General features: G+C 30.5%; 1 protein-coding gene across 1 annotated transcript; it reads left to right on the forward strand.

The window, feature by feature from the left end:
* The first annotated feature begins 3,518 nt into the window (after positions 1 to 3,518).
* On the forward strand, positions 3,519 to 4,591 carry LOC149543436 (SPX domain-containing protein 1-like). Its single transcript, XM_089796289.1, has 3 exons — positions 3,519 to 3,776; positions 4,010 to 4,172; positions 4,275 to 4,591. The coding sequence occupies exons 1-3, from the start codon at positions 3,519 to 3,521 to the stop codon at positions 4,589 to 4,591; spliced, it is 738 nt and encodes a 245-aa protein (XP_089652415.1).
* Positions 4,592 to 15,611: the final 11,020 nt, after the last annotated feature.

A 15,611-nucleotide genomic window follows, 5' to 3' on the forward strand; every position in this document is an offset into this window, starting at 1 on the left:
TAAATGGCAAGTAAACTATTGTTTTCTTTTGGTTCTGTTTCTTTCTCAATCAAAGGATCTATTCACACCTATGTGTTTTTCATTTTGGCATTCAAAATTGTTTCTCGCTCCTTGATATTGGCTTTTATCATTGGATAAGATTACATGGACACTATTTTTTTTATTTAAAAATTTTGACTCTACAAGATCACCATGAGAACCTTCTCACATTTTACCAAATGGAATTATGTGTTGAAGAATAGGATGTATGATTTGCTTAGAATTCTTAAAACAAACCCTTTAAGCACAAACATTCTTTCAGAAGTAAGTTTTTTGTGAAAGAAAAAGTGGAAAAATCTTAGACTGAAAACATAGACCCTATGTTATATTTATTTATGATTTTGACTTAGAAAAATCATCATGAGCATTCTCTTACACTATAAAGTACAAAAAATTGTGATGAAGTATAGTTGAGGTAGAGGAAATCATTTTGTAATGGTTTTTTTGAAGAAGCTTTGTCGCTACACAATCTTCTAAAAATAGTTCTTCGAGAGAAAAATATTCTTGTAGGGCTTACCAAAGAACAACATAGCTAAGAGGGCTAAAGGTTTAGATTTATAAGCAAAATTTATATCTAGCTTACACCCATTTTCAATAAAAGTGGACACTAAAAAATAATTTTCAAAATTTTCAAAAATAATCTAGTAATTACTTATAAGTAGGGGAGTTGTGAGCAATGTAATAGCTGATGTTTGAACTTGGAATATAACCCAAATCATGGAAATAATCTCAGACCAAAAAGACATACCTCTCAAGCACCTTGCAAACCCTAGTGCCTCAGATGCATTTAGTATTTTTCTCTTTCTCCCTTTTTAAAATTCCATTTACACTTGATGAGAAAAAGTCGCATCCATCAACTAATGAAGCACTATGCTCACCCTATGTTGCAACAAAGTTGAAGACATCAAATGACAATGATATGAAAATAACAAAGTTCTGGCTTGCCCAAGTGGGTATTCCTATGACAAAATGAGAACAGAAGTTTAGGATCTATGTCTATTTCATTCTAGAAAATGGGAAAAAATAATAGCTTTAAAAAAGATTTAGCTTAAAAATAGGTGTACATGAATTCTCTATATTTTTAAAAATAAGAGGAGAAAATATTCAAAACAAGTGTCCAAAAATTATTTAGAAATATTTCCACTCTAACATTGTCCATTGTAGATAATGTTAAAATCTATTCAAATTTGTACCATGTTCTCTAAAATATGACCGAATTTTTTAGAAAAAATTGTGAAGATTGTTGACAAAATCATATTCAAACAGATATATGTGTTATTCAAAAACGATAAAATAAAATCTCTCCAAATTACTTCAATGTTGATAAAAAACAATCATTTTTCATAATATGAATTCTTTTTTAAAAAAGAAAACAATCCTTCAAAAATTAAACTAAAGATCATAGTAAGAAAAATTTTGCAATGACATAATTGTAAAATTTCTCTCACGTATTCCATTAACTATATATCTAAAAAACTCTAACAGAGAAAATAGTTGTACTTGACTTTTGTGGGAAGGAAAATACTAGGAAAAATGATGTAATCATCTGTGGTAGTCATAGCCATAATGTGTGCATAATGCAACAATCGAAAGAAAAGTAACTTTAATTTCATCCTCCATGTGTAGTTGTTACCTCCTTCCACCCACTTTAATTACTTGATAAAATGCCATGAAAAAGCCTCCCATTGCATGCAAAAAGACACATTGTAGCTATAGACATGTCCATAGAAATTTATAACTATTTGATGTTTGCCCTATGTCGAGCCACTAAAAAATTCATCTTAATTTTTTTGTTTAGAATTTTTAGATGGTAAAAAGAAAAAGACTATCGGGATAAATTCATATAACCAATGAAAAAAAGGAAATAAAAAAATTAAACATCATTTTAATAGAAAACATTCCTAGGATCATAGGTTAAAGATATATTGCACCATTTTCTAGATTTAAACTAATGCCCAAATTGATAGTGAAAACTATAGTCTCCTACCTAATGACAGGGACTAATAATAAATTGAAAAGTGAAAATGAGTTAGCCAAATAGGATTTAAACTAGTAAAATAAATATACATCATTACTCTTTATTCATTTCCTTAGAGGAACAAATCCAATTTTTTACATGAATTGAATTTTATCAATTTTCTCAATCTTGAGTAGAAAAACATCATCTTCATGTAGGAGGACAAATAATTTCAGATCCATTAGAAAGTATATTTTTTAATGTTTATGTAATTTTTGGTTTATTATGTCTCTTCCTTTTATAATGCAAGATGGATTTTGGTTCATTATTATTTAAGTGTTAAAAAACACACGAATAGAAAAGACTTTATTACATTTAGTCTTAAAGAATTATTGTATGACTTTTGATATGTAACCATACACTTAACCAAAACATAAAAAATCTTAGGAATGGTGATACCCAAGCTATGGTGATGTACAATCATGAAAGAGGGGAAATTGTTTTACTTGAGAAAGATTGTTTAAAAATTTATTGATGGTAGGATTTTTTAGAGAAATAAAATGTATGCAATTGTCTTGGTATTATTTCTACATGAACATTTCAAAAAACACTTCTATAAATATGGGTGAATGAAATTTATTTTGGATATTAAAAAATTGAAGTGAAGAAAACTATCTAAGCTTCTTTTGATAATATATTGAAAGTTTAAAATATGAATTGATTTGGCTTGTAAAGCATTCTAAAGAAGTAACATAGAATAAGTAACATTCTAAACCATTTTCTTCTAATTAATTTATATTAAAAAGTATTAAATGAAAGTTGTTTGATTTAATAATGCTTCTTGTGTATGACTATTTGGAAATAATCAATACTACAGTGATTAAGTGTGGAATGTTACAAAATCAAAATAAAACAAAGTGTGTATGAAAGTTTAATATATTATTTAGAAATTTAAAATTAGATGACCAAATTGTTCCTATAGTATTGCTAAAGCCAAGTAGATTATCATCGATATCAACTCCTCTATAGAATAACAGCTCTTCAAGAAATAAAAACAAATTGTTTTTTTCATGAATAATGCCAAAATGGAGTAGGATGTTCAGCCATTTACGACAGTTTGATAAGATAGTCAACTAGATTTAACAAGGAACTCTCAAAATTAACGACGCCTGGTCTACTTCCCATCATTGAAATATCGATGTATACGTACGAATTCATACTAAGTATAAAGACATGGCTTAAATTAAACTAGTGGCCGTGGAAAACATAGGCTGATCATCTCGCTACATCCACCATTTATTTAACTATTTTGGTATTTCCGTCTAATCACTTTCACCATCTTGGGATGTCCCTCCAAACTTGGACAGATTTAATTGAGAAAATTTTTTGCTATGACCATTGACAATCAACAATCAATAATATCCATTATAAACATTAATCACTCGGTTCCTTGTAAAGATGGCAATTCTTTCTATAAACTGAGAATACAAAGTATTGAAGGAACACAAGAAGTTATTTTACTATGAAGTTTGGGAAATGGTTTGAGTTGTTATTGCAACAAATTCTGCCAGAATGGAGAGATCATTATATTTCTTATAGTTTTCTCAAGAAACGAATCAAAATAATCGAAGCTGTAAGAAATGGTATTATCATGGGTGATTCAAATAAAGAGTTTTTGAATACATGTGAAATGGATTTCATTGATTTGCTTAGTCTTGATGTAGACAAAATCAATAGATTCATGGAGGAGAAGGGTAGAGATTGCCATATTCGTTTGCAGGTATAGTTTATTATGATTATCATATTAATTTTTGGTTTCCCTTGCTACATTTTTTACATGATTTTTAAGACATTTCATTTGACTTGTTTCAATCCCAACTCTTCATGAGCATGTAAATATGTGACAATGGGTTCTTGTAAATCATTCATTAAAAGATAAATATCACAATAATCTGAAATAGACTATTCAGATTAATCATGAACACTAACGTAGAACATTTCATATGTAATCAGGCACTGAAAGAGAGCATAGAAAAGGTTAAGAATGGCCATACCCAATCAATGGTAGGGGACAATGATAGAAGAGAGGAAATGGTTTTGTTGCTTGCCAAAGACTTGGTAAACTTGCATGGAGAATTGGTTCTTCTAGAGAATTACAGTGTATGGAATTTTACTGGTATTATTCTGAAACAAAGGCTTTTATAAGTTGGTCAAAATTTCTGCTAAATATATAAACTATTTGTTCATACTCTAGTTAAATTTTACAATTTGCATATAGGGTTGCAGAAAATTCTGAAGAAGTACCATAGAAGAATTGGTGCTCTCAAGGAAGAGCAGTGCATTCCATTGGCGAAATTTCAGTCATTGTCTTGTAATGAGTCTATATTTAAAAACTTGAAGGAATGTGAAAGTCTATTGCAATTCTTCCTGTCTGTATCATTCTCTAGAAATGATGAAGCTTATCATAGCCTTAGGAGAGGCAGAAATCAGAATGAGAAAGAAAAAAGTGTGTATAAAAGTTCAATTGTTGCTTTGGAAGTTCTAAATAAGATGACCAAATTCAACTCTGTATATATTGAGAACAATGAAATATGAGTTAAAATATTTGTATTATAATTATGTGCAAGTTCTTTAGCCTATTTGTGTCACAACCCTTGTTTTCTCATGCAGAATAGATCAACAATTTTATGGTCACATGGAATTTTAGTTAAACCCTTTTCAATTTGATGAAAATGAAAATATTATATATTTAAATTTGATTAATTAGAGAAGATTAGTTACAATTGTAAATTGGGAAGTAGGAGATTTAAAAGATTGGTTACAAAGCTGATTAATAATTCATCATCACTATCTATAGTAGCTCTCTTATTGGCCATGCCATTGGGACGTTAAAAAGCATCTTCAGCACTCCCTCATGGTGGTTACGATCTAATATTATCCTCCACCATTTTAAAGAATAATATGGTATAGGTGGGGGAAGAAGGTTATTGTAAGGAGAGGAAGAAGGGGGAGAAGCTAGAAGTTGTGGGGTCTAATCAAATTATTGACCAGAAATGCAAGGGGATTAAAAAAAAAGAAGGGTCATAGAAAGTGCTAACAATCACAAAAATGTGAGACACTTGCCCTTGCACTCAATGCAGAGGTTGGCAAGGAGAAGTAAAGAAAGAGGTATGTACTTTATAACTTATTAGTGTTTGGATGTGCCTTTCCTCCTTACAAATTGCATCAATGAGTAAATTTCAAAAAAGCAAAAATACAATGATTTTTTTTTGAAATTTTCAGCACTTGATCTTTATGTTTTGTATATTTTCTGATAAAAAATATGCCATGTTTTCACAATTTTGAAAAGTAATCATGTTTTACTTTTTTTTTTTGTCTTTGGTGCATTTTGTTTGGAGATTAGCAAGCACCTTAGTGTTTTAGCTAGAAACATACCAAATGTCTTCACTAACTAATGAAACTCCTAGATTCGATTTTCTCTAGCTTCGTATCATGGAGGCATGCATGTAGGATCCTATGTAACTCCTTGTTAGATAAATCATGTCATGTTTTAAAAGTGTTGGTGATGAGACTATGACACTAAAATGATAACCAAGAAAAGATTGGTTTTTCTATCTTGTTGAGGTATGTTCTCTCACACTTGAATATTCTTGACATTATTTTGCTACACAATTTTATTACTTCACTTAGTTTTACTTATTTAGACTTCCTTAGTGTCAGGTTGGGTAGCTTTCATGTCAAAAAATATTCTTAGGAAGATACATGATAATATTTCAGTAACTGATTTGATTTGTGATCTGTCTAGAACATTTCATTTATCTCCTATCCTCATATATATATCTTATAAAATAAATTATTGTTGACTAATCAATATTCAAATGACCTTGAGTCTAGTAGACTTTATGTATTTTATGGAGATTGCTAACATGTCATTGGTTTTGTAGGGGTAGTCTTTACATATGATATTAGAGCTCTTAGTTCTACACTAGACCCTTGAGTTCACCATGCTTGATTGTGACCCCAAGTTACACAATTGTATGTCCACTAAGCTTAGTCTATGTGTATATGTATTTTCTATTGACTTTATTATTGTCTTTTTGAGTTAATATTATTTTTGACATAAAAGGATAGGAATGTCCACATGTATGTCATGATTTTGGGTTGACTTTGCATTATTTTAAAGATTGTCAAAATGGTAATTTTCTAAAGTGATAAGTAAATTGAGCACTTCATATTGTATGATTGCATTTCATTGAGATTCTATAATTTTATGATAAGTGTATTGATGATTCTTTACATACTTGAAACAAGAAAGATATGAAGTTCTATTATCCATTGAGGTACTTAAATTGATGGTTTAATTTTGCACTAGGTTATGATAGCCTACAAAGTTCTATACTTGCCTTGTGGAAACAATGAAAATATGTCTTATATTGTGTAAGTGAGAAATGTTTTATATGTGATGCAAGAAATTTGATACTAGATTGATGAGGAGCATCCTGGGTTGCATTGCTATCCTTCTCAATATATGTGTGCTCGGTTATAGTTATGAACCTATTCGATGACTTTTTTTTTATTGGCTCGATGGAGGTGATTCTACCTTCGTTCAATGGGTGGCTTGAGTTCTTCTTTTGCCAAGTGTTTCTATTTTGTATTCATCAAGTGCCTTAGTGACCTTTGTGTAGTTGGTGGTAATGTATTTCACCAAGTTGCCTATTTGGTTCTCATTTATGATTTGATTTGTATATTTAATTTTAGGCCCTAATTTTATATATTGGATTGGCCATTGAGATGCACATATATTTTTATTTGGTCATGTCATAACCAATTTTCTTGTACCCAAATTCATCTGTACATTTATTGCGACCTTGATTCTTGTCTTAATAGCCAAATTCTTTAGGAATAATCACCATTAGTTACAATTGTTTTTCTTAAGAGTCTGTTTGACAACTAGAATACAAGTGGAATAGGCATATGTAAATTCTTAAAATTTTGAATTTTCTGTTTGGGTGCACCAAATTGGAATTGCAAATTGGAATAAAATAGGAATACATATTCCAATTTTGGCCCAAAAATGAGCATTTGCAATTCCACCTAAATAAGTAGAATTAGGTCATAATTTTGGGTAGACTTTGCATTCTTTTAAAGATTGTCAAAATGAAAAATTTCCAAAAGATAAGTAAATTGAGCACCTCAGATTGGTATGATTGCATTTCATTGAGATTCTATAATTTTATGATATGTGTATTGATGATTCTTTGGATTCTTGAAACAAGAAAGATATGAAATTCTATTATCCAATGAGGTACTTAAATTGATGATTGAATTTAGCACTAGGTTATGATAGCCTACAAAGTTCTATACTTGCCTTGTGGAAACAATGAAAATATGTTGTATATTGTGTAAGCGACACATGTTTTATATGTGATGCATGAAATTTGATACTAGATTGATGAGGAGCATCCTGGGTTGCATTGCTATCCTTCTCAATATATGTGTGCTCGGTTATAATTATGAACCTATTCAAAGACTTTGTTGTTGATTGGCTAGGTGGAGGTGATTCTACCTTTATTCAATGAGTGACTTGAGTTCTTCTTTTGCCGAGTGTTTATGTTTTGTATTCACCAAATGCCTTAGTGACCTCTATGTTGTTGTTGGTGATCACTAATTGCCTATTTGGTTCTCATTTATGATTGATTTGACTTCATGCATATTTAATTTGAGACCCTAATTTAATATATTGGATTGGTCATTGAGATGGGCATATATTGTTATTTGGTCGTGTTACAACCAATTTTCTTGTACCCAAATTCATCCTTACATTTATTCTGACCTTGATTCTTGTCTTAATAGCTGAATTCCTTAGGAGTTACAATTGTTTTTCTTAATTGTATTTTATTAAATCGTACCAGTCTCCACGTAAGAAATTTTGAGAAATAGTTATAAAGGTAACCATTTTATCAGAAGATCAAGGGCAATAACACTAATTCTTCATGACTCGTTGGGTGGGGAATTTCTTTTTTTTTTTTGGCGATGGGGATAAAACTGTGACTAATGTATCTTCTTAGTCTGGATTGGATAAATCAGCACTATGATGAAATATTTTCTTGGCTACTAGAATAAACGTGCATATAGGAAACCATTATACCTGGAAGTTAAGTGAGTTTTAGCAAGGTCAATGTCTTGCATGGGTATCTTCCATTATTATTTTTCGTTCCTAATATTGAAGGTGGTGATCCTTTGACTTATGCCTTCAATTATTGTGCTCGCTAGAGATTAGTATTAGGACGCTTCTATGGGTATCCTCTCATTAAACTTTTATTTCTATCAAAGAATTGTGGTGCAATATCTTTGGCCTTAGCTGTCGTGTGAAATCAATATGATGCCTAAACTAGAATTGTATACTTTTACTCAATAGAAAGATTGAAGGATAAGAGGAACTAAGGATGGTCTTGAGTTCTTCTTCCAAAAGGTGATTAGATTTCTTAAGTTCCTTAATGAATTTTGTAACTGTGATGTAATTCTTAGTCCCTCCTCTTTTCTAGAAGCATGTCAATGGTATTCAGAACTAATGTCATGTGGTTGTAAATTTTCTTTCTTTGAAAGAAAGGTGGCTCAAAAACCAAGGGCCACCAAGGGAGAGTAGTTTAAGAACTTTTTAAAATTCATCTTTAATTAATTGTAGGGTAGTCACACATTGTGAGTTGGGTATTTCTTTGTGTTTGTGGTGGCAATACAAGTAACATTTTTCACTATATATTCATGCCTTTGGAAAATTCATGTTTTTCTTTCCTACCACCTTTCTGCATTCAGTTTGATCTCCCTTGCTAGAACCTCCCTGTTGAGAGAAAACTGTGGGTGTGTACTGGGAGGCCTACTCTTCATTTTGAACAATTCATTCTCCTCATCAAACCAATGAAGTCATGGATGAAGTAGACCATGATTGTTTCAATTAGAGGTTCATTTCTAGAAAGAGTAATGTGTAGCCCCAATAATTATCCTAAAGGAATAAACTAGAATAGGCATCATAGTCAAGATTTCACTTTCATGATACCTATGGTTGTTAGTTATTTCTAATAAAGTTGATACATGAGATTATTCATAAAGAAGAATGTGACAGTGTGGGTAGGTCTTATTTCAAAAGAATTGAATGCCATTTTAAATTGAGGAATTCAGAATTATGGGACACCATTTCTATTTTCTTCTTTGAGTTTTAAATGTACTTCTACGATGCTTAGCATAGTTAAGGAAAAACTAGAGAACTGCAAACTATTATTTCTCTAACCAAATTGGCCAATGATTAAGAATCATTTGATGATAGTGTTATGGAGCCTAATTAATTATTCTTTTTAGAAGTAGTTAAATGGAAGGGATATGTTTGATAGAGACATCTTACTACAATATTTTTTTCTATCTTAATTACTACACTAACCAAAATCTTCTATGCACTTCTAGAAAATCTTCCAACATTGGGATACATAAATGATGAGTTTTTGGATTTTGAAACAAATAGAATTAATTAGGTGAAGAATAGTAGACATTAAGAAATTAAGAATATAGATACATATTTTTATGCATTGATTGATAGATATTATGGGTCAAGTTGGACATCATAATTGTTATTATTACTCTTTTCTTAAGCATGATTAGCAAATGGATGGAAAATGTCTGCATGTTGCAAGAAATTTTTAACTAATATTTAGTAACAAATAATGTTTGATGAGCTAAAGAAATATTGATGTATCCTATTTTTACTTTCTACTAGTTAAAATGAGATGTTATATATTGATATTAAGATGGAGCTAGACCATTAGGGGACATTTTGTTATCTGAGGGTTTGTTAAACTTTATGATTTCATGGTGGAAGATGTTATTTGATAAGAAAATAAACTTTGTAATAACCATGAATATAGTTATTGAATGATGTAAATGGTGCATATTGAACACTTTATATTTAGTATTGAAATAGAATATCATTCTTGATATGCTTCTTAGAAATTGACATAATGATGTTTTTCATTTCTTGAAAAAATAACCTTTTGTATCCATGTTTTATCAGTGATATGATGGATCTATGAGATGCTTGATATTGAGGGTGAATGTTATTATATACATAATTTCATTACTTCTCTTATTTTTGCATGGTTAGTCCTCCTCGATGTCGAGCTTGGTATCTTACATGTTAAGAAATATTTTGAGGATAGTTAATAGCTTCATGGTAGGATGATAGAGCACTCTTACTATAATTTCATTCTTATGTGCTAGAAAATAAAGTTGGAATAATTTTTATGTTGTCATTGATGTCAAACCTTCTTAGTGAGACATTTTCTAACTAAGTAAAGTGTCATATCAAGTTGATTGATGGAAAGGATTTGAGAAGAAGAGATAACAAGAAGACCTAAATGAAACGTTGAGTTATGAGGAAATAAAATGGGTACTTGATCAATTGGACTTTGACAAAATAATGTATTATTTAATCATAACACTAAGTGGAAAAGATAGTTTAGTTGAATCCTATAAGAGATTGCCAATGAAGGACCAAACATATAGGTTGTATCAAGCTTCAAAGAAGAATATTAAGGAACTTATAGTTGAAGCCAATTTGTACTAGTATTGACAAAGTGACTAGTAGAAGCCAAGAAAATATAGTGTCGATCAAGCACCTGTAAAAGATAGAATATCAAAAAACTTGGATTGAGAAAATTCAATGTAAGATAAGCAAAACAGTTAGTGATGGTCGAGTTATCTAGCGATGACTGAGGCTAATGAACACAGTTTTTGCTCGAGTGTCAACCTTTATTATTTTGTAAAGCAATTAAGATTCCTTGTTGAAATAGTTGAATTATTGATATATATATATATATATATATATATATATATATATATATATATATGAAAAGTGATGATCTCAAACATTTGATGCAAGAGAAACCATGTTTGAGCATTTCGAGGAATGGATTCAAAGAGAAGTTTTGAGAAGGATCTAGAAGGAGAAAGAGGAAATGAAAAGATGGAAGGACTCGATGAATATGACCTAAACCTAAGATCAATTCTGGTGTTTAAGTGGAAAAATCTCAAAGCTACCTACTTAAGAATGCATAAGGTCTAACCTAGAAATGTTAGAGTAGATGTTAATTCCTTTGATTGCGTAACTTAAACAAAAGGTTGAACAATCAAGAGTTGAGGTGAAGAGTGATTACTTGAAGGGTTGCCAAGAAAATAACTAATAGAGACAATAATGGAGGTCGATCAATGAATTGGCTATTGAATTGAATTATGATCTGTATTAGCAAAGTGATTTATATTTACTTAGATCAACCTATTGTTACTTTCTGACCATTGTATCAGTTGAAATATTTAATCATGGTTGACCTAACAACCATTTGTAAATCCTTTAATCAAAGTAACATTCTAATAGATTGTTCTAAAGTCCTCAAACAAGGATACTCCTAATAGGGTGATTAAATTATTTAATAGTGTCACACCTAGCAATGTGCATTTAAACCTTCAACAGGGTTGGCTCCTAACAGAGCTCACTTTAGAAGAGTGAAATATTGATGACATGTTGCTGGTAGTTTTTTTTCCAAATTGGGTTTCCATGTTAAATTGTGGTGTCTTACTTGTGTGAATTTTATTTGAGATATTTATAGTGGACTGCAAGTTTCTGTTACTAATAAGTCACTATAGAGATCAAACTACTTAATGAATTTATCAAAGTCAAGTTTGATGACCTCAAAACTTTTATTGGTATAGCTAGATGTGAGGATAATTGATTCAACCCCCCCATCCCCCTGCTTTTTAGTTATTCTAAATAATTCTAACAATTTGTATTAGAAAAATGGTTCTTGTAGTGAAAAGTTTGAAGGTATTTAAAGCTAAAGCTAAAGATGTATTGAAAGGAGATGTATAAGTTGAACAAGGAGAACTTCTCTACATGATAACGTTTCATGAAGCTACGCATTATTGGAATATGATATTTAGTAGCATTATACTTGGAGAATGAAAATGTTATTGTGCCTACACCTATGACATCTCAACAAATAAAGAAGAAATAAGAGCACAATCATGCAATGTTTGAGATTGCATCTATCCTAAGATATTTAGAGCTTGATGATATAAAGGACTACAATACTACAAAGAAGATGTGGGAAAAGTTGGCAAGCATCCATTGAGGAGATAAAAATGTACTAAGAAAAAAATTAGAAATCTTGAAAGGAAATTTTGATGACATGAAGATGATAGAAGGTGAGAACATTTCTCAATATATTGGAAGAATCAAAGAAGTTGTGAATGCTATTAGAGGAGTTGATGGAAAGATTAGTTATGAGACTATGATCAACAAGGTATTGAGAAATTTACTTCCTATTTATGCTATTATATTCTCTACAATACAAGAATTGGGATGTAAGCTTGGTAATGATCTAACCTTGGATAGTCTGGTTGGCAGACTTACTACATTCAAATTGTCAAATTTTGACAATGTTAATGCCTCTTCTATTGAATCTTCTTTCAACTCACATTTAGTTCTACATCAGTCTAAGAAGAAGAAAGGGAAGTACAAGGATAGTGAGATTCAATATTTTGATGATTATCTTGAGGATCTTGAATCATTAATGGCTTGGAGACTCCCAAGAGGCAAAGGAAAATACAAAGGTAACCTCCTTATAATCTATTTTTCATGTAGTAAAGTTCATCATATTATTGCAAGATGTCCTAACAAGGATGACAAGGATGAGAGTAAAGAGAGAAAGTTCAAAGGAAGAAGAGATGGAAGAGACAAAAATGGATACAAAGAGTACAAAGGAAAAGGTGAGAATTCTTGTTACATTGCTAAACAAGAGACTAGTAGTGATTCAGATAGTAATGATGAAGATGTTGTTTATATTTCTATGAAAGAAGATTTTGATGAAGATGAAAAAATTGCACTTATTTAATATGTTAGTAAAGGTGATTTATGGATAATTGATATTTATTTCTCACATCACATGACTAGTGATAAAACTAAGTTTGAATCCTTAGAACATTATAAAGGAGGTAGTGTTAAGTTTGGTAATGATGCACCATGTCTTATGAAAGGTAAAGGACTGATAAAATTCGTTGATAAGATCATATGTGATAATTCATATAGGGTTGAAGCTCTTAACTATAATTTTTTGAGTGTTTCATAGTTGAATAGTTTAGGATACAAAGTTTAATTTTAGCACAAGAAGGATAAGATCTATAATGGTTCTAGTTAACTCATTGAAAATGGAGACCAAACCAGATGTAACTTGTTATATTTGGACATATCTAATGATAAATGTTTGTTTGCACAATATGACAATACATGACTATAGCATAAGAGGCTATTTCATGTAAACTTTGATAATTTGGTAAGCATTAGTAAGATGAAAAAAGTAAGAGGATTACCATGATTGAAGAAACTTAAAGATGTGATGTATAAAACAGTGTCAATCGAGAAAACTGACAAAGTCTAGTTTCAAGAGCAAGACATATACTAAACTAATGTTGTTTTAGAGTTGGTTCATACTAAGTAAAAATCTATAGTGGCAACAAATACTTTTTTTTTTTTTTGATGACTACTCTAGAATGATGATTTTGATTATCTCGAAGAAAATTTTAATGCATTTCAAATGTTTAAGTAGTATTTGGATAGAGCTAAACATGAAATAGGTTAAATCTTGAAGTATCTAAGATCTAATAGAGGAGGTGAATTAATATCTAGGGAATTAAACACATTCATCAATGATAGAGGAAGGTCAATTAAGTCTAGGTAATTAAACACATTCATCAATGATAGAGAAAGGTGTTTTTACCTATGACTTCTCCCTAGAATTTTATAGTTGAAAGGAAGAATCAATCAATCATGGACTATTCTATGACATTGATGATGGAGAAGAATGTTGCACCTAAGTACTATAGAGAATCTATAAGTACATTTATGTATACCTTAAATAGAGTACAAGTTGAGAAAGGTACAAATATTACACCTTTTTGAGTTATGGTATGGTTATGCACCTAATGTGAAACATATCAAAAATTTTGGGAGAAAATCTTATATATATTGAAAGATAATAGAAATGGAAAAATTGGTGCAAAAAGTGATAAAGGCATATTTCTAGGATATTCCACTAAGAGAAAATCAAATAAGTGTTTGAGTTTTAACACCAACAAAGTTGTGGAAAGTGCAAATGTCAAAGTTGATGAATATGCTAAAAAGAATTAAGTTTATGTTACAAATAGATAATACTAAGGGGGGTGGGGGTGAATCAATATTCTACAAACTTTTATCCACAACTGAATATTGTTAATTACTTTATAGCTTACATATGAAAGTAAACCAACAATGTTGAATAGTAAATATAATCATACACAAAGAGAACTCATAACATCATTATTTGTTAACTAGGGGAACCTTGGCCAAGAGAAAACCTCAGTGGGGATGATACCCACTAGATGATCCACTAAAAAAAGAATCTTGTTAAGGATATTGACCCTTTTAGGAGTCTATGAAGTACATATAGTGTCTTGAGTCCTTCTTTGATGATTAGGCCTTGTTAGAATCCTCAACCCTATTAGGAGTTGGTAGATCAAATACAATGTATGCAAGAAGAGCCCACTGCCCTAACATACAATAATCAATAAGTTCTTCACAAGTATATGTTTACATACAACAATTTCTCACTGCTAAAACTCACAACTTATCTTATCATACATTAGATCTCACATCACATAAGGCTTGCATATCTTTCAATATATCTTAACAATAGTTTGCATGTCATACTACTTTCATACCAACTTCCCATTCTTTGTGCAAAAAAAGATTTCTAATTATATCTTGCAAATTAATAATTCTCTTCTTATTCGGCCTTCATGTCTTCACATGCTTGACATAATATAAAAATATTTATGGATTAATATCCACAAAGTTGTGTAAGGCCCCTTCCCTAGTACCTTAAATTATAAATCTTAATATCATGAATATGGTTAGATCTAGGAGGAATTAAGGAGATAAGATGTTGTGTTATGTATCTTGTGAATGTTAGAGTATTACTACATGCCTTATGATAGAACGATGGTAAGAAGGTCTTGGAATCTAAGTATGCCTTTATTTATAATGAACCTAAAATATTACTGAGACTGATGTATATTGTAGTCATGGTTGTGCTAAGTATCATGTTCAAATTTCATTATGTTGGTAAGCTAAGACACTATGGAATAAAGACTTGAGGAGCCATAGCTTAGAAAACTATGCCAATGGGTTCCTAATATTGGATGGCCTATTAGGATAATTAAATTAGATGACTAGTATGGAGAAATGAATCGACACCCACTCTTGAGAATAATATTAATCGTCATAAGATGAAAATTGCTGTCAAATTAGGTCTACATGGAAGAACTTGATATGATATGTGCTATGAACCTAATATTGTGAATGGAATAATCAAACACATATGGATGCAACTTTATGATAGGATAGAATTAGATTATGTTGTGATGTAAAATGTTAATTTGATTACGATGATTATGATTTAATGTGATATGCAGGTAAATATTAATTATATTATGATGATTTATGATATGCGGATTTTGATATTTTAACATTTTACATGAT

The sequence above is a fragment of the Cupressus sempervirens genome, chromosome 8 (assembly GCF_028749045.1).
Source record: "Cupressus sempervirens isolate cs-2001-9-10 chromosome 8, ASM2874904v1, whole genome shotgun sequence".
Classification (NCBI taxonomy): Eukaryota; Viridiplantae; Streptophyta; class Pinopsida; order Cupressales; family Cupressaceae; genus Cupressus; species Cupressus sempervirens.